This window comes from Panicum virgatum, chromosome 6N (genome assembly GCF_016808335.1).
Source record: "Panicum virgatum strain AP13 chromosome 6N, P.virgatum_v5, whole genome shotgun sequence".
In the NCBI taxonomy this organism is placed as follows: domain Eukaryota; kingdom Viridiplantae; phylum Streptophyta; class Magnoliopsida; order Poales; family Poaceae; genus Panicum; species Panicum virgatum.
Window position 1 is genome coordinate 48,396,759 of NC_053150.1, and position 23,125 is coordinate 48,419,883.

A 23,125-nucleotide genomic window follows, 5' to 3' on the forward strand; every position below is an offset into this window, starting at 1 on the left:
ACACTTTAAACACTTCAGAGTGAGATGAAGATAAAGGCATCAAATTTCCATACTTTATGCGAAAGATCTTTTCTTTTCTTTCAACCAAAACCATGAAGGACATGAATGAGACCAACTCGCATCCCTCTGTCAACCGGGACCCAGTACACGAACGGGCCCACTGCCAGGCCTCACCGGGACAAGTCAATCCGGACCCCACGCGCGGACACGTCAGGGGACATTTCACTACGCGTCCCCGGATCCCCCACCCACCACCCTCTTCCGGTCTCTTCGTTTCCGCTTCCGGTTGGTTCCCCCCTTCCCCTTCCCCTTCCCGAGCCGACCCGACCCGGGAGGCCCTCCAGATCGAGGCAGGCGAGGCTGCCCTAGCTAGGATCCCGCCTCGCGCAGCCATGGCCGAGGACGCGGACGCGTCCCCTCCCCCCACCGGCAGCGACCGCAAGCGCCGCCACGCCTCGCCCGTGCTCCCGCCGCCGCTCCCCGGGCCGCCGCCGCCGGGGCCGCACAAGAGGCATCGGAGGGAGGATGGCGGTGGCGGCGGGTTCGACCGGCGCCGGCTCGGGCCAGTCGGCGTAGGAGGGCACGAGCAGGACGACAGGAGGTGAGTGGGCGGATTCGGGAGTTTTAGCTGGTAGCTGAGAACGAGCAGATCAGATGTTGCTAGGTGCTCTGCTTGTTGCGGTCGGTCGTAGTTTGTCGGTTCTTATTGGCAATCGCTGTTTTAGCTTGGTTTAGCTGTGCTGATTAGAGGTTGCGGTTTTGCAGTTTGGGATGTGAGGTTCCATCACATTAGGGATTCGTAGTGCCTGTGTTTAGCTCCTGTGTCCCTTTAACATCAGTGACCTGAGCTTCCTGCAGTGACTGCTTTCTGTTGGAGTGAATGTGTTATTAATAATTTGTATATTCCAAGTCTTATGATGCCCCCCCCCCCCCCCCCCCACACACACAAGCATATTTGATAATGTGTTGCAACTGTAATAGCTTTTCACAACCTTATCTGCATGGGTTTGTTTTTCCCATTTGAGAACTCTAGGCGGTCTGTAGCTATAAGCAAAAAGGAAGTAAAATATTGGATGTTTTTGTTGTCTTTTTTTTTTCTTCCCTTGCACATTGATTTGAGCACTGTGGTAGTTTTTGTAGTTGTTGAGATTTCTCTCCTAGGTATGGAAATGATCATGGTGGCATAGGAAGAGAGTGGGGGGATGGGGAGTTTAGCTTGATAGTTGACATGAGCAGATCAGAGCTTTCTAGGTGCATTGCATGTTGTTGTCACTTGAAATTGGTTGGTGTGTACTGGTATTGCAAGTTTTGTTTGGTTTAGCTATGCCGATTGGACGCCTCAGCACGATACTGTGACATGAGGTTTCCGTGCGTGCTATTTGTTGTAACAGTGGTGTTAGAATTAGAGTAAAGTAAGAGAAATGACCGTTACAGTTTATGGTTTCTAGGCTATCTGGCTATGGCCCTTACTTCATTACATTAGGAGACTGTTCTGTGGTTTCTATACTGAATGGCTACAGTTCCATCAATTGCTGAAGCTTCCTGCAATGACAATGCTTTCTAGTCAACTGAATGTGCTATTAATAATATGTGTATTCAAATGCTTATGGTGCTCCTTTTTTCATGTGAAACAACTATATTTCTTGATTTTTTGCAACTGTTGTAGATTTTTGGTAACTCTTTACAGATTTCTCTGCACGGAATTTTCCCATTTGGGTATGTGCAGAAAGGAAGGAAATCATGTGACGATTCTTTTTAATCTTAGTCTCCAATTTTTTTTTATTGCACATTGGTTTGAGTTTTGGGGCAGTTTTAGAATTTGTTGCCTTTTGTCTCCTAGGTATGGAAATGGCCATGGTGGCGTAGGAGGAAGAGGTGGTGATGGTCGGTATGTGAATCGTGCACCAGGTATGAATTAATGAGCTGGGTTTACCATTATCAGCTAGCTGTCATATTTAATACAGATACTAAGTTGTAAGCTCAACTGGAGATTGAAAAAGTAGCGCTGATCGAGTTCATTGTACCCGTAATTGATATGATTTCTCGTGATCTTCGCCAAGTCTGTCAAGCATACAACACACTATATACACTTTGGGCTGGATCATAACTCATACCACCTGTTTCTTTCGAAGAAAATCTTTAAATGTATATGGTATTAGAAACACAATTTGACATTGCTTAAAGCTTATGTGCTACTAAGTATCTTGTCAGTTCAAGCTACTTAGTATGTACGGACAGAATTTATTGGTTGTGATGTTCCTTTAATTGTAATCTTATTGTATAGATTGGTCGGATTCTGGACGTGGTGGGTGGAATGAAGGCCCTGGGAACGGTCGTAGGTACCTAATTGACACTTTTATCTTAGTTTTGTTGGCTACTAGTATTACTTTTATTTTGACATGAACACGATATGGGGAACAACCAGAGTGAGCAACACTGATGTTTCTACAGGGAAGGTCTGATGTCATACAAGCAGTTCATTCAGGAGCTCGAGGATGATGTTTCACCAGTCGAAGCTCAAAGCAGGTGCACTGTGCTAGACTTCCTCCTTTTTTTAGTGCAAATTTCTGGCAGGCATATATTTCAACTAAAACCAGACTTTGTCCCTTTTCATCTAAAGAATCATTTCTGCTATGTGTATGGTACACTTTATGTATGCTGTGTGTGGTACACTTTCTGTATTGCTGTGTGGAAGTTTGACATTTTAGTTCATTATACTTATAGATACGAGGAGTACAAGTCAGAGTACATCACAACTCAGAAGAAAGCATACTTTGACATCCATAAGGATGAAGATTGGTAACGGTTCTTTATATCACAGCATTGTGATTTACTATCTTATTCTCTTCAATATCTTATTAATTTTTCTCCTGTTCTTTTAGGTTAAGAAACAAGTACCATCCTACAAACCTTGAAGTTGTCATAGAAAGGTTTGCTACTTTCTTAGTCTATTTCAGCCATACTCTAGTCTCCCTTGTGCTAATGTTCTGCATTTTTGCAATATTGTTTCTTTAATGTTCTTGCCCATCTGAGCTGTAATCATCTTCTTTTATTACAAAACAGAAGGAATGAACTGGCAAGAACTACTGCAAATGAATTCTTCCAAGATTTACAGAGCGGAAGTCTGGACACGTGAGACTCTCTCTCTCTCTCTCTCACACACACACACACACACACATTTTTTTTTGTAATGTGCAGTACACACGCCTGACCTAGTGCGCACACACACACATATCAAGAGTTTGTATTAGTTATTATTCGTTTTTGGTACTGTGCAGTGGCCCAGGGTTAACAGGTTTGGCAGCGAGCAAATCAGGAAATAGTAGTAGCAAAAATCTTGTGGACTCATCAAATGGTAAAAAAGGGAAACATGGAAATGGCCCTGAGGATTTATACTATTCTGCTCCCAAGGCTCACCCAGTTAGTTCTGAGGCTCGGCGAATCCGAATTGACATCGAGCAAGCTCAAGCTCTCATTTGTAAACTTGATTCTGAGAAGGGTGTTGAAAACAATGTTCTCTCAAGTAGTGACCATGACAAGCCAGACAGGGATAAGTCACACGGTTCAATGGGGCCAATTGTTATAATACGGGGATCATCTACTGTGAAGGGTCTTGAAGGTGCTGAGTTGCTGGACACTCTTGTTACTTATTTATGGCGTATTCATGGTGTGGATTATTATGGTATGTCTGAGACAAACGAACCTAAAGGCCTTAGGCATGTGAAAGCTGATGCGAGGACATATAATGGGGATAGCTCAAATGCAACTGAATGGGAGAATAAACTTGATTCATTCTGGCAAAACAGGATTCATGGTCAGGATCCACTTGAAATACTGAAAGCAAAGGACAAGATTGATGCAGCTGCTACTGAAGTCTTGGATCCATATGTGAGGAAAATAAGGGATGAGAAGTATGGGTGGAAGTATGGTTGTGGAGCGAAGGGTTGCACTAAACTTTTCCATGCTGCTGAGTTTGTCCAGAAGCATCTTAAACTCAAGCATGCAGATGTTGTAGTTGAGCTAACTTCGAAAGTGAGAGATGATATTTACTTTGAGAACTATATGAAGTATGTTTCTGCACTCATCCTTTTGATTAAGCTAGTTTTTAAAATTGCAAGATGATTATGAGGCATTTATCTTGAATGCAGTGATCCAAAGGCTCCTGGTGGAACACCTATCATGCAGCAACCTGCTCCAGTAAGCCTCATCACTAAGTTTTTACTCGCTTACAAATTGGTGGCTTTCTTGTGTAATTCTTTGTATTGATCCATGTTCAGAGGGGAAAAGGCAGGCAAAGGCCACCAATAGAGAGTCGGCTGAGAGATGAGCGTGGGAATCGTAGGTTTGACACAAATGTTGATTCACCACCACATGATGGGTCTGGTGAAAACCCTGATGATGCTATTTATGATTCATTTGGTGATCCAATTATGCATGGTGCCTTCCCTCCAGATATTCCTGCTCCCCCGATTCTAATGCCCGTGCCTGGTGCTGGGTAAGTCTGCAACTTCAGCTTTCTTATTTTGAAATTTGACGGGTTTACTCATTGCCAGTTCATCTCCATTGCAGTCCCCTAGGACCATTTATTCCTGCACCCCCGGAAGTTGCCATGCATATGTTTAGGGATCAGGGTGGGCCACCACCTTTTGAGCCAGCTGGAGGTCCACATCCTAGGAAAGCAGGAAGGGGTGGTGGCCCCCCAATGCGTGGTCCATCCCCAATGTTCAGTGCTCCGCCACCTCCTCATATGCATGATCCTCGAAGAATACGAAGGTTAGTACTTTGTATCTCAAATTTGTTGCGGTTTGCATTCGTGTTCCCTAAAGTCATCACTATTCAGTGTAAACAATTCATTTCCAACATTCTGAATTGCAATTCTTAAAAAAAAACATTCTTGAATTGCGTTCAACAGCAACTGAAGATCCTGAACAACAACAACAACATAGCCTTTTTTCCCAAGCAAGTTGGGGTAGGCTAGAGATGAAACCCGAAAAAAATAAGTTCAAGGTTCAGGCACATTGATAGCTAGTCTCCAAGCGCTCCTATCCAAAGCTATTTCTTTAGAGATATTCCAATCCTTAAGGTCTCTCTTAATCGACTCATCCCACGTCAGTTTAGGTCTACCTCTACCCCTCTTTACATTATCGACCCGCTCAAGAACCCCATTACGCACCGGCGCCTCAGGAGGCCTTCGTTGGACATGTCCAAACCATCTCAGCCGATGCTGGGTAAGTTTCTCCTCAATTGGTGCCACTCCGACCCTATCCCGAATAACTTCGTTCCGGACTCTATCCCTCCTTGTGTGCCCGCAAAACCACCGCAACATCCGCATCTCTGCTACACTCAGTTGCTGGACATGTCGCCTTTTTGTAGGCCAACATTCAGCACCGTATAGCATCGCCGGACGAATTGTTGTCCTATAGAATTTGCATTTTAGCTTTTGTGGCACCCTCTTGTCACAAAGGATGCCAGAAGCTTGCCGCCATTTCAACCAGCCAGCTGAAATTCTATGCTTAACATCTTCATCAATGTCGCCATCCTTTTGTAGCACCGATCCTAAATACCGAAAAGTATCCTTCTGGACCACCACTTGTCCATCTAGACTAACGTCTCCCCCCTCATGCCTAGTCGCGCTGAAATCGCACATCATGTACTCGGTCTTGGTCCTACTAAGTCTGAACCCTTTCGACTCTAACGTGCGCCTCCACAGCTCTAACTTCCTATTAACCCCTGCCCTACTCTCGTCAACTAGCACCACATCATCAGCAAAGAGCATACACCAAGGGATCTCACCTTGTATATCCCTTGTGACCTCATCCATCACTAAAGCAAATAAATAAGGGCTCAATGTTGACCCCTGGTGTAGGCCTATGTTAATAGGAAAGTCAGTGGTGTTGCCATCACATGTCCGGACAAACGTCGTCGCATCCTTGTACATATTCTTATTGAGGGTAATGTACTTAGTTGGGACTTTGTGCTTCTCCAAGGCCCACCACATGACATTTCTCGGTACTTTGTTATATGTCTTCTCAAGATCAATGAAGACCATGTGCAAGTCCTTCTTCCGTTCCCTATATCTCTCCATCAATTGTCGTATTAAGAAAATCGCCTCCATGGTTGACCTTCCAGGCATGAACCTAAATTGGTTTTGAGTCACACTTGTCACTCTTCTTAGGCGATGCTCGATAACCCTCTCCCAAAGTTTCATCGTATGGCTCATCAGCTTAATCCCACGGTAGTTAGTACAACTTTAAACATCACCCTTGTTTTTGAAGATAGGTACTAATATACTTCTCCATTCTTCCGGCATCTTGTTTGACCGAAAAATGAGATTAAAAAGGTTAGTTAACCATTCTATTGCTCTATCTCCTAGGCATCTCCACACCTCAATGGGGATACCATCAGGGCCCATCGATTTACCTCCCTTCATCCTCTTCAAAGCCTCCCCGATCTCTACCTCCTGAATTCTCCTCACAAAACGTCTGTTGGTATCGTCAAAAGAGTCATCTAACTCAAGGGTAAGGCCCTCACTCTCCCCATTAAACAACTTGTCGAAGTACTCTATCCATCTATCCATGATCTCATCCTTCACTAGCAGTCGATCTGTCCCATCCTTAATGCATTTGATTTGGTTGATGTCCCTTGTCTTGCGCTCGCGGATCCTAACCATCCTATAAATGTCCTTTTCCCCTTCTTTCGTGCCTAGCCGTTGATACAGGTCATCATACGCCTTACCCTTTGCTACATTCACAGCTCGCTTTGCAACCCTCTTCGCTAATTTATAGCCCTCGATGTTGGCTGCACTCTTGTCAAGGTGGAGGCGCTTGAAACACTCCTTCTTCTCCTTAATAGCCCTTTGTACCTCGTCATTCCACCACCAGGTGTCTTTCCCCTCCTGTTTGCCTCCCCTACTCACGCCAAACACCTCTGAGGCCACCTTCTGAACACATGTTGCCATCTTTAGCCACATGTCATCTGCGTCTTCTCCTTCTTCCCAAGGCCCCTCACCTAGCATCCTTTCCTTAAACGCTTGTGCCGCTTCCCCTCTAAGCTTCCACCACTTTGTTCTCGCAGTCTTGGCACGTTTGTCCCGGTGGACACGTACCCGAAGACGAAAGCCCGCCACCACAAGCTTGTGTTGAGGGGCAACACACTCCCCAGGTATCACCTTACAATCTAAGCAATCACGTCTATCCTCCCTCCTAGCAAGGATAAAGTCGATCTGGCTCGAGTGTTGTCCACTACGAAACGTCACAAGATGGGATTCCCTCTTCTTAAACACGGTATTCGCTATCAACAAGTCGTAGGCTAACGCGAAGTTCAACACATCCTCCCCCTCTTGACTCCTGCTACCGTACCCAAAACCCCCGTGCACTCGCTCGAACCCTACATTAGTCGCACCCAACTGAAGATCCTGAACAGTAGAAAAAAACTTTCTTGATTATTTGTTGCCAACTTTTCTTTCCAGATATTATGATATGTATGCTTGGCTAGGAGGTGTCTTTCCAGATATTGTTCTTCCCTTGTGCATGCTAACAATGCAAATTTCTTGCTTGTGTATAAGCCTTACACAATGGGTTCGAATATTTATTGATGAAACTACCAATAGATATTTCAGAAATGTTTTTCCCATGCACTTTCTATTCGGCTTTTTGGTACACCTTTTCACCAGTTTTCGTCTTACCCTGATTGCAGCTACCAAGACCTTGATGCTCCTGAAGACGAAGTGACTGTCATGGACTACCGAAGCTTGTAGGACTTTCCTGCTCCATGTGCCTTCTGATACTTGTAGGTAACATTACAGTGGGGAAACACCTCGCCATCTAGAATTACTGTGGAGGAACCCCAGTAGGCATTTGTGTCTCGACTCACGAGCTGTCTCTTCTCATTGTCTGTAAAATGGAACACGGGAAGTACATTTGCGCGCTCGCGTTAGCCATGAAACAAGGAACCACCACATCACTTCAGTGCTACCTGTAACTTTGTACAATGGGAAAGATTTTCATTTTATGTTCTCTTAGGTACAAGTATCTTTACCCTTGGATCCCTGCCAGCCCTGAGTTAGGAACCAAGCCCAAACAGGGCCTGTGGGTCACTGTGTATGCCGTGTATGTACTCCAATCCACCTGCAGTTTTTTTTTAAAAAAAATTGTACTCACCTGCACATGCAAATGGGCAAATGACAAGTGGGGTTGGGATCTGGCGCCATTGGCCTGTGCTTGCAGCTTATCAGCGCCTGAAGCTGTTCCCAGAATTCTTTTCTCTGTGATCCGCCGGAGCTGGCAAGCATGTTGGTCTTAGCTAGTGGGCAGATACTGTCTGGTGCTGGTCCAGCTCGTGGATGGAAGAAGCTGTTCGGAAAGGCTAGTCTTCCCCTGATGGACCCCGATCCCGTCCAGTCTGTTTGTATCTGCTGATCGGATCTGGAAACCATGTGGAACTAATTGCAATGCTGACTCAGCAGTGCTGACTGTGATCGCATGGGGCCAGGGGCGAAATTCTGGGATCTATCGAGTGAGCCAACCACGCAGCTGAGTGTGTTTCGGTGAATGGACGGCGACGCGGCACGCTTCCTTGCCGGCTAGCGGCGGCAGGGCAGGACGCAGGAGCCCCGTCCGCCGCCGCCGGTCGCTGTTGGCCACCTGACGCATCGCCGGAGCGAGCTCTCGCTCTCCTGCCCGGCGCGCAAGCAAGCGGTGAGGTGGACCGGGCCCGAAAGGAAGGTGCGGGAGATGGTAGCGGGGAGCTGCGGGACTACAGTAGGAGCACGTGTGAGCTGAAGCCCGGGTTCGCGGCGAAGTGGGAGGCACGCAACGTGGACTGACTCTGCAGCGGGATATCTATCCTGGACAGATCAAACTGGATCGAATAATGTTACCAATTCTTCAAAAAAGAAAAAAGAAAAATGTTACCAATGATGCGATGCTGCGCCGTCAGCATTCCTTCTGTCGCCGCGCCTGGGCAACCGTAGATGTGTGGTTGCTGCCGGTGCGACCGGTTTCTTGCCTTCTTGGTGATGGTAATGGCATGATGAAATACATTAATAGCTAGCTCCCGTCCATGATGGTGATAGCATAGTAACATTTTTCTTGGTGGCTTAACTGTGTTTACACGAGTTCACTCTGACTCTGATGCTCTCCCAAGAGTACGAGTTCAGGTATATAATAATACCACTAAGTTTTTAGGCCAATCTAAAAACGCGTAGACCAATTGTTAACTTTCCAAGAAATCCTTTGCACGTTGGCATGTCGACTTCACTAATGAATGAGAAGCGTAACATGTAGTACGTACCTGGCAAACACGGTCCACTGACCTCACAACAAAAGGACTGCCATAATGTTGCTCAGTACCATAGCAAAAAAAAAAGATGATAATATCATGTGAAAATTACTCTTTCCCCCAAGAGGACTACTATATTTACCACACGACGATCCCACGTCGGATTCCCATTGCCCCGTGTACTTCTTCCCAATTTATAAAACTCAGTGAGGCACCGACCGAAATTCCCCCAACTGACACTCTGGCAGTAATAATATCCAGTTATCCATCCATTTCAAACCCGCCGCGCCAAGCTCAACTGCGTAGTCCACCCGATCCGGTCGTTGCTTCCCGCCAGATACGGCGGCCCCCGCTGACGTGTGGGTCCCACGCCACGCGGGGGCGAGCTCCCGGTTCTGGCCTCGGGCCCGCGTGGCAGCGTAACGCCACGCAAGAAGCTTCGTGGAAGCTTCATGCCGCCCCCGCAACCGCCTCGAGAACGAGTTCTCAAACTTCTCATTCGCGACCGCAGAACCGGACAGAGGAAGAAGGGAACAGAACGCTTTCCCAGAGACAGAGAGAGAGAGAGAGAGAGCAGAGCACGGGAGGGGAGAGAGAGAGAGAGCGGCGAGGAGAGGCGAGGCGAGCTGGGGGTTGAGCAGGCCCGCGGAACCTTCTGGAAGCTTCGCGACGCCGAGGTGAGTGAGTCGATTGGTTGTCCCCCGGCCCGTTCCTGTGGCTTTCCCGCCTCCATGGCGATCTCGTGATGACACGGGCAGGTGCGCTCTCGTCTCGTCTGTGTGGCGCGCAGGGGCTGCGGCTGCGAGCGCCGGTGTCGTCTCTCCTGCGAAGGCCGCGGCGGAGGTGCTGGCTGCTGCTGTGATCGGGCGGGATGGCGCTGGGGAGGTCGCCGCCGCCGGAGATCCGCTCGCCGGACGCCGCGGAGGAGGGGGCGGAGGCGGAGTGGGAGGAGGAGGAGGAGGTCTTCGACGACGCCTTCGATATACCGCATAAGAACGCGCCGCACGACCGGCTGCGCCGGTGGAGGGTACGTGCGCGATCGACTCGCCCTTCTCCGGTTGTGTCTCCTTCGAATTTGGATCTTCGGCGGGCCGGGCAGGTCGGGGATCTGGATTGCGTGATGCGTGCCTTCTCCTTGGATTTGGAAATGGTTCGCGCGCGTGCCGCGCTCTGATTGTCTGCGTATGCACGGAGAATCGGACAAGCAATGCCTGGATGCTCGTGACTGGAGTGCGGACTGGAGTGTGGAGCTGTCATTCTGAGGTTCGAGGCGTGGGCATTTTACCTGAATCTCTGCCCCACATGGAGACAGGGGGAATGTGATTTGTGATGAACAAGTTTGCCATGGAAGAAATATGTTTTCTTCTTCTTCTTCTAGCATTTCATTGAAGAATTATACTTCAGTGAAACGCCTTCATGCATTGCTATTCTGAAAGGGTTTTGCATATTGTATATTTTTTCTTTCTGGATTCCTACAAAGGCATTGTAGTCTGTGTGACGACAAACACAGTACCTGGTCCCCTCTGTTGCTGTGGATATTCGTGTAGCCACAGGTCTTACTAAATTGGTGACTGAAAGTGGACTACACTTGGGAAATTATGAAAAGAAACATCAATTTGTTTTACAACAATGGGACTACACTAGTTTTACTTAATAGGGTAAGTTGCTCATGTGGGGACTAGTCATGGTAAAGGTGAAGATGGGTGATGAGGCCTTTGGGATAGAGATGTAAATCATGTATTGTGGATCAACACAAGCTCCTAGTATTGAGTTCTAACAAACATGGTTATTCTCTACATTTCAGCAAGCTGCTCTTGTGCTCAATGCTTCACGCCGCTTTCGATATACTCTAGACCTTAAAAAGGAGGAAGAGAAAGAGATTATAAGAAGGAAGATCCGGTCCCATGCACAAGTTATACGGGTACAGTGTCTTTTGCCTGCCGAGATATTCTATGCTCTCTTTTTCCTGTTTCTTTTTTTGTATTCTAAATTTGTATTCTCCAGGCAGCATTTCTTTTCAAAGAAGCTGGCCAAAAAGATATTAGAGGTATGGCTGCTACTTCATATTACCAATGTTTAACTTTGTTTTACTGCTCATATTACCCAACTGGATGATTACATCACTCTAAAGTTGAGTAACTTTAATTCTTTTAATATGTTGGGCTTTGTTGGTGAAATTCATGATGGATGTTTCATGTTACCATGTCATCATTCCATCCTTGTACTGAACGTTAGTAATAAAAAGGGGTGACCTACATTTTCCTGCTTCCTTATTAAATACCATAGCAGTTTTCTGTTGGCAATGTAGCAAAGGTTCAATTCTATTTAATCAATTAAGATGTAATAATTCCCTCGCATTGCAATAACAGCCATAGTAATTCATTTCACTAATGTTACCATTTTAATATTTTTTCTTCAAATCATTTTGTTATTTAACCTATCCATTAGTTCATTAAAATCCATCCAATTTGTTCAGAAAATTCAGGTTCCCTCCCTCCCTCCAGCTGTATTGTCTTTCCCTCATGATATATCTACTTGGACCTCACACTATCTAAAGTTTATTGCTCCCCTGTTTGTTTATACTTGTGCTTAATGCTTGTATGCTCCTTTATATGCTTGTTTTACATACAATTTATTTATATTCTTGTGTTATTTTTAATGTCCTTGCACGAAGCAGAAGCTTATAGTGGTATAAATCTTGCAACGGCCTCTCGCAGTTTTCCAATTGAACTGGAAAAGCTTACCACATTAAACAGAGATCATGATAGTGTTCTTCTTCAAGAAGTTGGAGGAGTAAGTTAATACTGAGCTAGATTATCATAATTTTTTTGGTTAACATCTCATTTTAAACTCCGTTTGTGTCACTAAAAACTGTGCAGGTCAAGGGCCTGTCAGATTTATTGAAGAGTAATTTAGACAAGGGAGCTAGTCCAAACGAGGATGAATTGTTACAAAGGAGAAATATCTATGGAGCAAATACATATCCACGCAAGAAAAGGAAAAACATACTGGTATGCTATAAGTAAATCATATAAGATTCGTTTATTATTTCTAGCATTTTAAATAATCATACACAGTTACAATGTCCTGCCATTAACACATGTGGTTGCAAGTCCCTACTTTTACATATGTTGCCTTTGTTCTTTCATTTTCTTTTTTAGCCTTTTATCCTACATATATTTAATATAGTGTCTCTGCTTAAACTTTGATCTAGTTTGATTGAAAACATGTCTCCTATTTGCCACTTGAGGGGGTATGGGACCACATTTCGTGGGACACTCAGTGGCAAAAAGGAGGATTTTTTTTTTTGGAAAGGAGATATATTTTAAAAGCAATGGTAGAGGGGAACTTGATCCTTAAATCAAGGTAGACGTTTTTTTAATGGTAAAATTAAACTAGACATGGGTCCTACTAAACTTTGCTATTTTTGTAACACTGCATGAATCTCTTAGCTCCAATGTTTGCAGTTTCAAATTTTAATCCTATCATGTTCCTTCACAGCGTTTTGTATTTGAAGCATGCCAAGATTTAACTCTTGTCATTCTAATGGTAGCTGCTGCCATATCACTGACATTGGGTATGACCACAGAGGTATTATTACCATCTACAAGACTACTTTTTCATTTTTCCTCGCTCTCCTGGCAGTTTTGAACTAAAAAAAACTGCTGTCCTTTATTGTACATATTACCTTACTTGCTTTTCTTTAACATTATTCATTTAGGGTGTTGATGAAGGATGGTATGATGGTGGAAGTATCTTTTTAGCTGTCTTCCTTGTGATACTTGTTACTGGTAATGGATTTAGATTGCAAGTTAATCTTTTTTAGTAGCATACCTGTGTGCTATTTTCTAATGTTTATCATTGTCATTTCTCCAGCAATCAGTGATTATAGACAATCTCTTCAGTTTCGGCATCTTAATGAGGAGAAACAGAACATACAAGTGGAGGTGAGTACAGCCACACCACATCTACCATTTTCGTTTGTAGCTCTAGGTAGCCAAGTGTGAACAATTCATTGATTGTATTTCTGATTTGCTATCCCTTTTGGTTAGGTTGTTAGAGGTGGTAAAAGATCTACAGCTTCAATATTTGACCTTGTTGTTGGTGATGTGGTTCCACTCAAAATCGGTGACCAAGTAAGATGGTATATTATTTTTTTTCACCTGCTTTTTTATTTTTTGGGTAGAATCTGCTTATCAGTTTTTTCACCTCCAGGTACCTGCTGACGGTGTCCTGATATCTGGCCATTCTCTTGCAATAGATGAATCAAGTATGACTGGAGAGTCCAAAATTGTAAGTCTATTGGAAGAGCTAGTGGCTTTGTTTTTTTTTTTGCAAATTTGCCTCTGTTGGATTTTCATGATGCATTGCTATTTTAGGTTCACAAGGATCAAAAGGCACCATTCTTGATGTCTGGTTGCAAGGTTGCAGATGGCTATGGTTCTATGCTGGTGAGTCTGGCAAGCTCAAGGATTTTGACAACATCTGGAATTGAGCACGCCTATTTTCCATGTCACTGTGCACTGGATTTTTTCTTATTTTTTATTCATTTTAATTTTAATATTGCCATTTCGTCATGGCTAAACTAACTGTAACTTTGCTTATCAATAAAAAGGTAACAGGCGTGGGCATCAATACTGAATGGGGTCAGTTGATGGCTAACCTTTCAGAAGATAATGGTGAAGAAACACCATTACAGGTTATTGTCTTTAATGATAATCCATATTCTTGAATGGACTAATATTGACAGCCTTTTCTGATTCGCACTTTCGTACCTATTAGGTTCGCCTGAATGGTGTTGCAACTTTTATTGGTTTGGTAGGCTTGTCTGTAGCTGGTGCAGTACTTGTTGTGCTTTGGATAAGGTATTTTATTTAACTTTATACTGCAACTATCACAAATGTCTCTTGCTCTTACTGACTTTAAATTGAAGTTCAGATATTTTACTGGCCATACCGAGAATCCTGATGGGACTACTCAATTTGTTGCTGGGACTACTGGTCTGAAACAAGGATTTATGGGGGCAATTAGAATCTTGACAATTGCTGTATGTAATCTTAAATTCTTAATAACATCAGTGTAAACCTAGTACCATGAACAGTTTTTAAAGACTTCACTGATTCTTCTCTTTTTTATCCACAGGTGACTATTGTAGTTGTTGCTGTGCCTGAGGGACTCCCATTGGCAGTAACTCTGACGTATGAATCCCTTGTGTGAATTACATTGATTTTTCAGAGCTTTGACTGTCTGCATTTTTTTTCAGGCTTGCATATTCAATGAAAAAGATGATGCGAGACAAAGCGCTGGTAGACAAAAAACACTTTTATGCCTATGTTCATGAAAAAGTTTGACAAGAGAATGATCATGATTTTTTACTTTTGTCTAAATAGGTGAGGCGGCTCTCATCATGTGAAACGATGGGATCAGCTACTACAATATGCAGTGATAAGACAGGAACTCTTACCCTGAATAAGGTCTGTGAAGTCATTTACCAGTCCATTGCCCATTCAAAATTCTGTCATGATATTTTCCCAAGATGCTGTGCTGACATAATGCTTGATCATGACTTTCCCTTTAATTAAAATGCTTGAACATGCATATGTTCACTGTCATCTATAACAATGCGCATATGCTCTGATGTGTTTAGTTGTGAAATTTCATAATCGATGGCACCACAATTTGTTTGGTAACTTGTATGAAATTGATCGTGCAGATGACAGTTGTGGAAGCATATTTTGCTGGCACAAAGTTGGATCCCTGTGATGATATTAGCCAGATATCAGAGGATTCAGTGGCACTTATTATTGAAGGAATTGCACAGAACACAACAGGAACTGTATTTTTGCCAGAGGTATAGAAAACTCTCCTTGTTATCGAGATCATTTATGGAACTTATGCCTGGCTGTCTGCATTTTTGATAGTTCAGAAAATAACAGGTTCAGAACTATCAGCAGTTAACGATTTGTAAATTAGACAAATTAAATGAAAATTGCATGAGTTTCAAGCACTGGTTTTTAAAGTGTGAAACTGGGAGGCAACAAGTTCATCACTAGTTTAAGATCTGAAACAATCAGCTTGTCTAATGTTACTGGTTCTTGCCCTTAAAATGTTGGAAACTTGAACTGGGCAGCCTCCTGGAGGCAGTCTAGGGATACTGTTAAAGTATCATCCATAGCACTTGCCTATAGCAAATACCAATCTGCCATGTTTGACACAATTACATCCATGCTTTTCCTTTGTACAGGATGGGGGAGAGGCAGAAATTACGGGTTCACCAACTGAAAAGGCCATTCTTTCTTGGGGTCTTAAGGTATTATTACTAAAGTCTGCTTCACTCTTCAGTATTTCTTCATCCCCTTTTTTGTTGACTTGATCTTCCACCTTGCACAGATAGGGATGGATTTCCATGACATGAGGTCAAAATCTGCAGTTATTCATGTTTTCCCATTTAACTCGGAGAAGAAACGTGGTGCTGTTGCAGTACAGGTAGTACGCAAGTTATGTATATCAGACCTTAACGTGAAGAATGTGCCTATGTCTCTTAATGAAATGGCACACAGTTTCTCGGTTTCTCCTGCGTTGTTCGAGGAAAAAAAGAATGTTTGAATGAATATTTGTGTTAAATTTTTGACTCACCTTTTCCACTGCTTTATCTTAGTATATGCAACACTTGTTCATGGGGGCATCAAACAATTGAACATTGTACACCTGAGTTTTCCTATTGATTTTACATTTTTTGCAATATTTTATGTTTCAAGTAATCTTTAATTAGTGCTAAATACCATTGCTAGTGACAGTTGATCAGCAAATTTTAGCATTTGTATGTAACATTTCATATTTGTCAGCGGGCTGTTATTGTTTTCCGGGTGGATTGCTGCTGAAACTAGCAAAAACTTGCCAAATCGTTATTGCCGGACACCTTGTTGCTAGTTGTGGACTGCCTTAGGATGTGTTTCGAGCATAATTTGGATTGTAATATATTTCTAAATCTGCCAGTTCTGGAGACACCACTCTCCCTGCGTGGGTGACTGCTTACCAGTCAATTGCCTCCAGGGTTTTAATCATTATGGTCCATTGCCCATTTACTTGTCATCCTTGCATCAGGATAGTTTTTTTGCTTAATCTTATCTTCGTGCGAAGATTTATAGCATGTTTGTTCACGACTTGTATTGATGACATCTTCTATGCCTCGTTTTATCCTATTTCTGATACTGATTGTGTTATCGTGGTGCTGTCTGATTCCTTGAATTGCAGTCAGATGAAGGTGGTCACGTACATTGGAAAGGTGCAGCTGAAATAGTGTTATCTTCTTGCAAAAGCTGGCTTTCTGTCGACGGCTCAGTTCAGCCAATGAGTGCTGAGAAGGTAATATCCTCTCCTAACTTGTTTGTTGGTTACTCTGAAACCCACCTGAATTTTGAAGTACTGGTTTCTGTGAGACTCACTTGGACTTTTAACCATTTGCAGCACGATGAATACAAGAAATTGATTGAACACATGGCAGCGAATTCATTACGCTGTGTTGCTTTTGCATATTGTGCTTCTGACATTGAAATGATTCCAAAGGAAGACATAGTAAACTGGAAGTTGCCTGAGGATGACCTGACTCTGCTTGGCATAGTAGGAATAAAGGTTGGTTACTGTTATCATGTTGACTCATGTGTCTGTGTTTGACAGATATGAGGGAGTCAAGCCCTATGTTCAAATACTTGAGTACAAGACAGTACTCTAAAAAAAGAGTATAGGACAGTACAGTCTGAGTTCTTCTGTTCCGTACTTGCTTGTGTCATGAACGTGGCTTAGTCTTGTTTTTTACAAAGAGAGAAAAACAATATGCATGATTCGCCAACTCAGCACAATCCCGTACTTCAGTCTGATATTATTATTCACCAAGTCATTCTTCAAATGATTTTCTTCCTGTATCCATGAGCTTACATAATAATACCCCCTCTTCAGTCACTCCATGCAACTGTTTCTAAGCATAAATGCATAATTGGTGGTAGCATTCAACAGTAACTTTTTTATAAAGAGTTAATTGTTCTGTAGGACCCCTGTCGCCCAGGAGTAAGGGATGCTGTACGACTATGCACTACTGCTGGTGTAAAGGTTTGTTTTACTTATATTGTCTTTTATTCTTCTGTATCACTCACCTTTCATTATTAGGACCACTTAGGCTTTTTGTTTGTGTTTTAGTACTCAAAGAACAAATAAAATGGAATGGATTGGAACTAATATTAACAGGAGGAGATGATCATACTGTAATTGTATAATAATAATATAGAAATTGACAAAAGAAAGAAGGATTACCAATGTTGTCTACCCATGTTTGAGCATGAAGAAAAAAAATACTAGCTTTTGCCCTGTGGTTAGTTATGGCAATCCCTTCCTAAGTCATTGTCCTCTCCTACGTGACTTACAGCTTATTAAATACTGTAACTGGTCATTAACCAAATATTGTGCACTAGATTACACTCAGCTTTCCAGTCATCCATCCATCTCGTTTTATTACTAGGTGGATAGTCTTTCTGTTTTCCCCTGGGAAATGATATTGCTCTTATTATCTGATAGATAAGCCGCTGTGCTTGCAATTCAGGTGCGCATGGTTACAGGAGATAATATCGAAACTGCTAAGGCTATAGCTTTGGAGTGTGGAATACTAGATGCAAATGGTCTTATTTCGGAGCCAGTTGTAATTGAGGGAAAAGTGTTCCGTGAGATGTCTGAAAGTGCAAGAGCAGATGCCGCTGACAAGATAATTGTAACTCTCTCCCTCCCTCCAATGCATTGTCATTATAAACTTTTGTCCACAGGAGCAGTTATTAAGTTCTTTCAATTTTTTAATGTTGTAGATCTAATTACCTTGTTCCAGGTGATGGGAAGATCATCTCCAAATGATAAACTTTTGCTTGTCCAAGCTTTAAAAAGAAAGGGGCATGTTGTAGCTGTTACTGGTGATGGCACAAATGATGCCCCTGCATTGCACGAGGTGACATGTTTATCTCAAAAACATTTAGGAGTCATTACATATTGTCACTTCTTTTGACATTGATGAGTTCATTGTTCCTAATTGCTGCTTGATTTATCGTCTAGGCTGATATAGGTCTTTCAATGGGCATTTCGGGGACAGAAGTTGCTAAAGAAAGCTCTGACATTATAATCCTGGATGATGACTTCACATCAGTTGTCAAGGTTTGTTTAGTAGATAGAATTATTGAAGAGAGAACCTTTTTTTTTCTTGAATACGCAGGAGAGCTAGAAGAGAGAACTTAACTGGCTTTACTGCTATCAACAGTGATTTCTTTTCATTGTAAATAATTTTACTTACAGCTAGCCAGCTGCGTTGATAAATGTACCTTTAAGGATGTTATATTGTGCTTCTTACTAAATTATCACAGTTGACAATCAAGTCTTGAACATGGCAGTATGGACACATGTATAGTCCTTGGTCAAAAGTGCATTTTCTAGGCAATAATTCTAGTTGCATAACCACTGTTTTTGTGAGATTGGAATTTATGGATTTCAACCTCGTTCTTTATCTTTCAGGTTGTTCGTTGGGGAAGGTCTGTCTATGCAAATATACAGAAATTCATTCAGTTCCAGCTTACTGTTAATGTTGCTGCACTTGTGATTAATGTGGTTGCTGCTGTGTCCTCTGGTGATGTGCCCCTAAATGCTGTTGAGGTTGGGACACATTTCCTTGTTTTGTGCAATTTGCTCAACTGCTCTACTACAGCAATTGCTGCTTCTATTAATTAGTTACTTGTCATGTTGTATGAAAGATGTGCAGAAAATTTTACTATTATGTCCCATATTATTGGAAATTTGAACCTTCCTGGTAAACAATTAGGGCCTCTTTGGTAGAGCTCCGCTCGCAGCTTCTTCGGAGCAGATTCTATGAAGCTGTACCAAACGGTTAAGACACAACTTGATTCTGGTGGGGAGCTAACAAGAAGCACTTCTCCATTTGCACTATGAGCTGGGAACTAAAAAAAAACTCTCCCCCTGCTGCCCTTTTACACCAGAATCACTCTAGAATCACTTCTCATCTGCTCCCAACTAGAATAACTTGTATCATAGAATTTGGGAGCTAGAGCTGAAGAATCAGGTAGTGGAGCTTTGCCAAACTGGCCCTTAATATACAGATCAAGACATATAGCTTATCATGGACACTTGTGCACCAGTTTCCCTGAGACACTTGTGCATCCAGGCTGTGCCTCTCATGTTCTTCGTACTTATTCTTTCTTTCTTTCACTTTTCAGCTTCTCTGGGTGAACCTTATCATGGACACATTGGGAGCTCTTGCATTAGCCACCGAACCACCAACTGACAACCTTATGAAGAGAAATCCTGTTGGTCGAAGGCAAGTAAAACTATCATAATTTATTGTTGACAACATCGGGTGTAATGTGTTCCAGTGCATATTACAATGCATTTTGAGTTTAAAACATTCTACTGCAGGGAACCTCTTGTTACAAATATCATGTGGAGAAACTTGTTTGTCCAGGTTAGTATTCCTGTGCTATACAATTGGATTCTGCTTAATCTTCCTCCTTTTTTCTAATAGTTTGGAATTTCATGCAGGCCCTTTACCAAGTAGCAGTTCTTCTCATCTTCGATTTTGCTGGAGTAAGAATTCTGCGGCTGCAGAATGAAAGCCGATATAATGCTGAGAGGATAAAGAACACCTTCATCTTTAATACATTTGTGTTTTGCCAGGTGGGTTATGAGTTTGATTGTTCATTTAAGAATCATAGCAGAACATAGCTGGTGACAGGCAGGGTTCACCTTACCGTTCACACTGTAGATTTTACCGTTTTTACTGTAGCGGTAACCGGTTTTTTGACTTTTGTATTTTAAAATTTTGAATCGGAAAACACCGGTTACCGCTACCGGTAAGTGTTGCCGCCTAGTAGCGGTATCGGTAAATTTTGGCGGTAACCGCCGGTTTACCGGCGGTAAGGTGAACACTGGTGACAGGTCTTGTTTCGCCTTTTAGAGAAATATTTACTAATGGTAGGCTATTTTCAAAAACAAAAATAAATCAATTTGAACTTGACTAAGTTTATTAAATTATTAGTTCCATGGATGTTGTACTTCATATTAGCTCTTCTAATAGGCTATTTATGCTTGATCATAGTCAAATTTCATGTGTGGCATAAGAAAATCGTTTTTAAGCTATGTATCTTGACCTGATACCCGGACAAAAATGGATCAGGATCTGAGAAGTCTGGAATGTTTTTCTTTTATCAATTTTCAACGAGTTGCTATCCTTCTTTGCATTTCTGTCTGTGCCAGTAATTTAACGAGACCGATTAGAAACTCCTGGACTTTAGACCCTTGACTGACAATGCTTTTGCCTGTATAGTCAGACTAACCTGAGAGAAGTTACCGTGAATATTTTACATCATTTTGATAATTTACTTTCGGAAATGACTCTATGTACATCTGCAAAAAAAAATGTTCTTGCTAACTTGGATGTGCTTTCGACTCTAGATTTTCAATGAGTTCAATGCACGCAAGCCCGAGGAGAGGAATGTCTTCAAAGGTGTAACAAAGAACCACCTATTCATGGGAATAATCGGTATAACGACAGTATTTCAGGTACAGGTGATGTAGAACCTATTCTCTGTATTCCCAAGCACTCTTGTCCATGAGGTAGTTATGAAGTTGCTCTCCTTTGGCAGATACTGATAATTCAGTTCCTGGGGAAGTTCTTCAAAACAGTGAGACTTGATTGGAGACTATGGCTGGTTTCAGTTGCTATTGGCGTTGTAAGGTATGCGGCTAAAAATATAACAACTTCTTGGTTTTGCAAAGTTTATCGAGCCTTTTAATGTGTAATGCACCACATAGTAGTTTGAACTTATGATCCTGAATTCATTTATAAACATTGAGAAGCATGACATAAAATCCATTGTATCCATATTACCTACAGTAGTTTTGTTGTGAAATTAAATGTTGATCTAATTCCACGACGAATAATTTTGGTGTTATTCTTTCTATGTGATGCTTCCAGTTGGCCCCTAGCATATCTAGGAAAATTCATTCCGGTGCCCGTAAGACCACTCCAGGACTATTTCAAACCCCGTTGTTGCCGTAAAGCCCGCCGTGGTAAGCACTCCAGGACTATTTCTGACCTTTCTCTGCGTTTATTCTGATCCAAAAAGCTGAGGAATTCAATTGATCATTAATGCAGACGAGGAGGAAGGCGGACAGACGTAGGGCGCAATGAGTAGCCGGTGTAAATAGCAATGCCATAAGAAGAGAAGATAAATTCTACTGGTTCCACAGGAACTGCCGCTTGGAGAATGTATAAGCTGCCAACAAAGCCGGCCCGGTAGGTTTCCTAGTTTCTTCGACAGGAAATGCAGTGGTAAACTGTACAGCAACCAAACTCCTGTTCTAGGCTACTAACCTACCAGGTGATGTGCTATGCTATGCGGCAGCGAAAGCGCGAGCACAATCGGAGCTACTAGTTTTGTATGGACTTGCGACGGTATAACCTAAAACAGCTCTAGCTTGCGATCTAACCATTTTTTTCTGGCAACCTGACTGTAAATTTGTAAATGCTTATCTGCTACTAGATGCTGTTGTTTTCCATCCTTCTGTTGTTATGCACCTTACAAAAATAAAGTCAAAAGAACAGGTTTAAAAGGAGCTAATCTGCCTGTGCCCTGCTTGTACTGTAGTTGTTTGGTTTGACGCCATGACTGACATCGTCTCGTGATGTCCTGCGACCAAGTTGAAGTTGCATGCCCTTTCGTGTTGGATGTCGAAAGTAAGAGAGAAATTACTACTGCAACAGCGATCGAGATGGCAATCTGGCATGCTGGTGTTTGGTGCAAGTCAGTTTGGCACCGGCCGACCTGCGCCAACGCCGAGTGTCATGGCATTGGCACCAGAGAACTCTGAACCCTGATGAGCTCTGAATTCTGAAGACTTATGTGATTCCCTCACCAGAAAAAACTTTGGACATTGAAAAGTTTGAACTCGAAAGTGTGGGAGGAAACACACACGCCAACAGCTGACTGAATTGAGATGTCTTCCGCTGAGCGTTTCTAAAGTTCCCGTTGAAAGGTCGGCGAACATGAAAGCTGGAAACGCACAGCTGGGGAGCCGGCGAGGGTGAGGAAGAAGATGCATGGCGAGGGCCAGGAACGTTGGTGTGAAGCCCTGTGGCGTTGCTGCCGGGGCTGCAGCAGTTGGCAGCAGCGAGAAGGCTTGTGTGGGTGTGATTGGTCCACGAGGCCGACACCAGTTGGTGATAGAGAAAAGCATTAGTAATTTGCATGTAAATGTTAATCCTATCTTTCTCTTGAACCGTTAGTGCTTTATTAAAGACCATTTTCACCGTGATATTATTTGCAATTGATGCAACAAAAGAATATTAAACAAGAATGCATCTTTGATTTTTTTAAAAAAAATCAATACTTTTTAATCTAGAAATAGAGCATTGGGATTTTTTTGCTCCGAACTTTTTTCTATGATTGTGAGAATGATTTCTATATTTGATCCAAACCATTTTTAGAAATGTTTTTATTTCTTCTATAATAATTTCTACTTTTGAACCGAATATTTTTTTTATCATGGAACATTTTTATTTGCTCCAAAAAATATTTCTCGTGCTCATAAAAAATTTACACATTTATTCTTGACTAATAGGTACACTTGGTTCATCCTTTGATGAGCTTCGTGGACTGACCTACTTGTGACTAAAAAAACAAGTCACCTACATATATAGTCAATCTAGGGCTTGTTTGGACATTCCCTCTATAGTCCATGTGGATTGGAGTGAATAATGAAAATCCCTCCGAAGAAATATGGAATGGAAGAAATTATTCATGCA

The 23,125-nt window shown here is 42.6% G+C and overlaps 2 protein-coding genes across 2 annotated transcripts; both read left to right on the forward strand.

The window, feature by feature from the left end:
• The first annotated feature begins 229 nt into the window (after positions 1-229).
• On the forward strand, positions 230-8,024 carry LOC120679467 (serrate RNA effector molecule-like). Its single transcript, XM_039961063.1, has 12 exons — positions 230-601; positions 1,841-1,908; positions 2,285-2,339; positions 2,452-2,526; positions 2,725-2,799; positions 2,883-2,930; positions 3,064-3,132; positions 3,279-4,067; positions 4,149-4,197; positions 4,278-4,495; positions 4,570-4,773; positions 7,696-8,024. The coding sequence occupies exons 1-12, from the start codon at positions 393-395 to the stop codon at positions 7,754-7,756; spliced, it is 1,920 nt and encodes a 639-aa protein (XP_039816997.1). The 5' UTR covers positions 230-392; the 3' UTR covers positions 7,757-8,024.
• Positions 8,025-9,793: 1,769 nt separating this feature from the next.
• On the forward strand, positions 9,794-21,941 carry LOC120679466 (calcium-transporting ATPase 5, plasma membrane-type-like). Its single transcript, XM_039961062.1, has 35 exons — positions 9,794-9,956; positions 10,070-10,306; positions 11,084-11,200; positions 11,284-11,326; positions 11,957-12,072; positions 12,159-12,290; positions 12,781-12,870; positions 13,001-13,070; positions 13,156-13,226; positions 13,332-13,415; positions 13,495-13,572; positions 13,659-13,730; positions 13,895-13,978; positions 14,062-14,144; positions 14,218-14,326; positions 14,422-14,477; positions 14,543-14,585; positions 14,670-14,753; positions 14,993-15,130; positions 15,524-15,589; positions 15,670-15,765; positions 16,534-16,644; positions 16,747-16,911; positions 17,326-17,385; positions 17,873-18,037; positions 18,149-18,265; positions 18,370-18,468; positions 18,823-18,960; positions 19,539-19,639; positions 19,738-19,783; positions 19,861-19,995; positions 20,773-20,880; positions 20,964-21,055; positions 21,296-21,390; positions 21,476-21,941. The coding sequence occupies exons 2-35, from the start codon at positions 10,151-10,153 to the stop codon at positions 21,499-21,501; spliced, it is 3,246 nt and encodes a 1,081-aa protein (XP_039816996.1). The 5' UTR covers positions 9,794-9,956; positions 10,070-10,150; the 3' UTR covers positions 21,502-21,941.
• Positions 21,942-23,125: the final 1,184 nt, after the last annotated feature.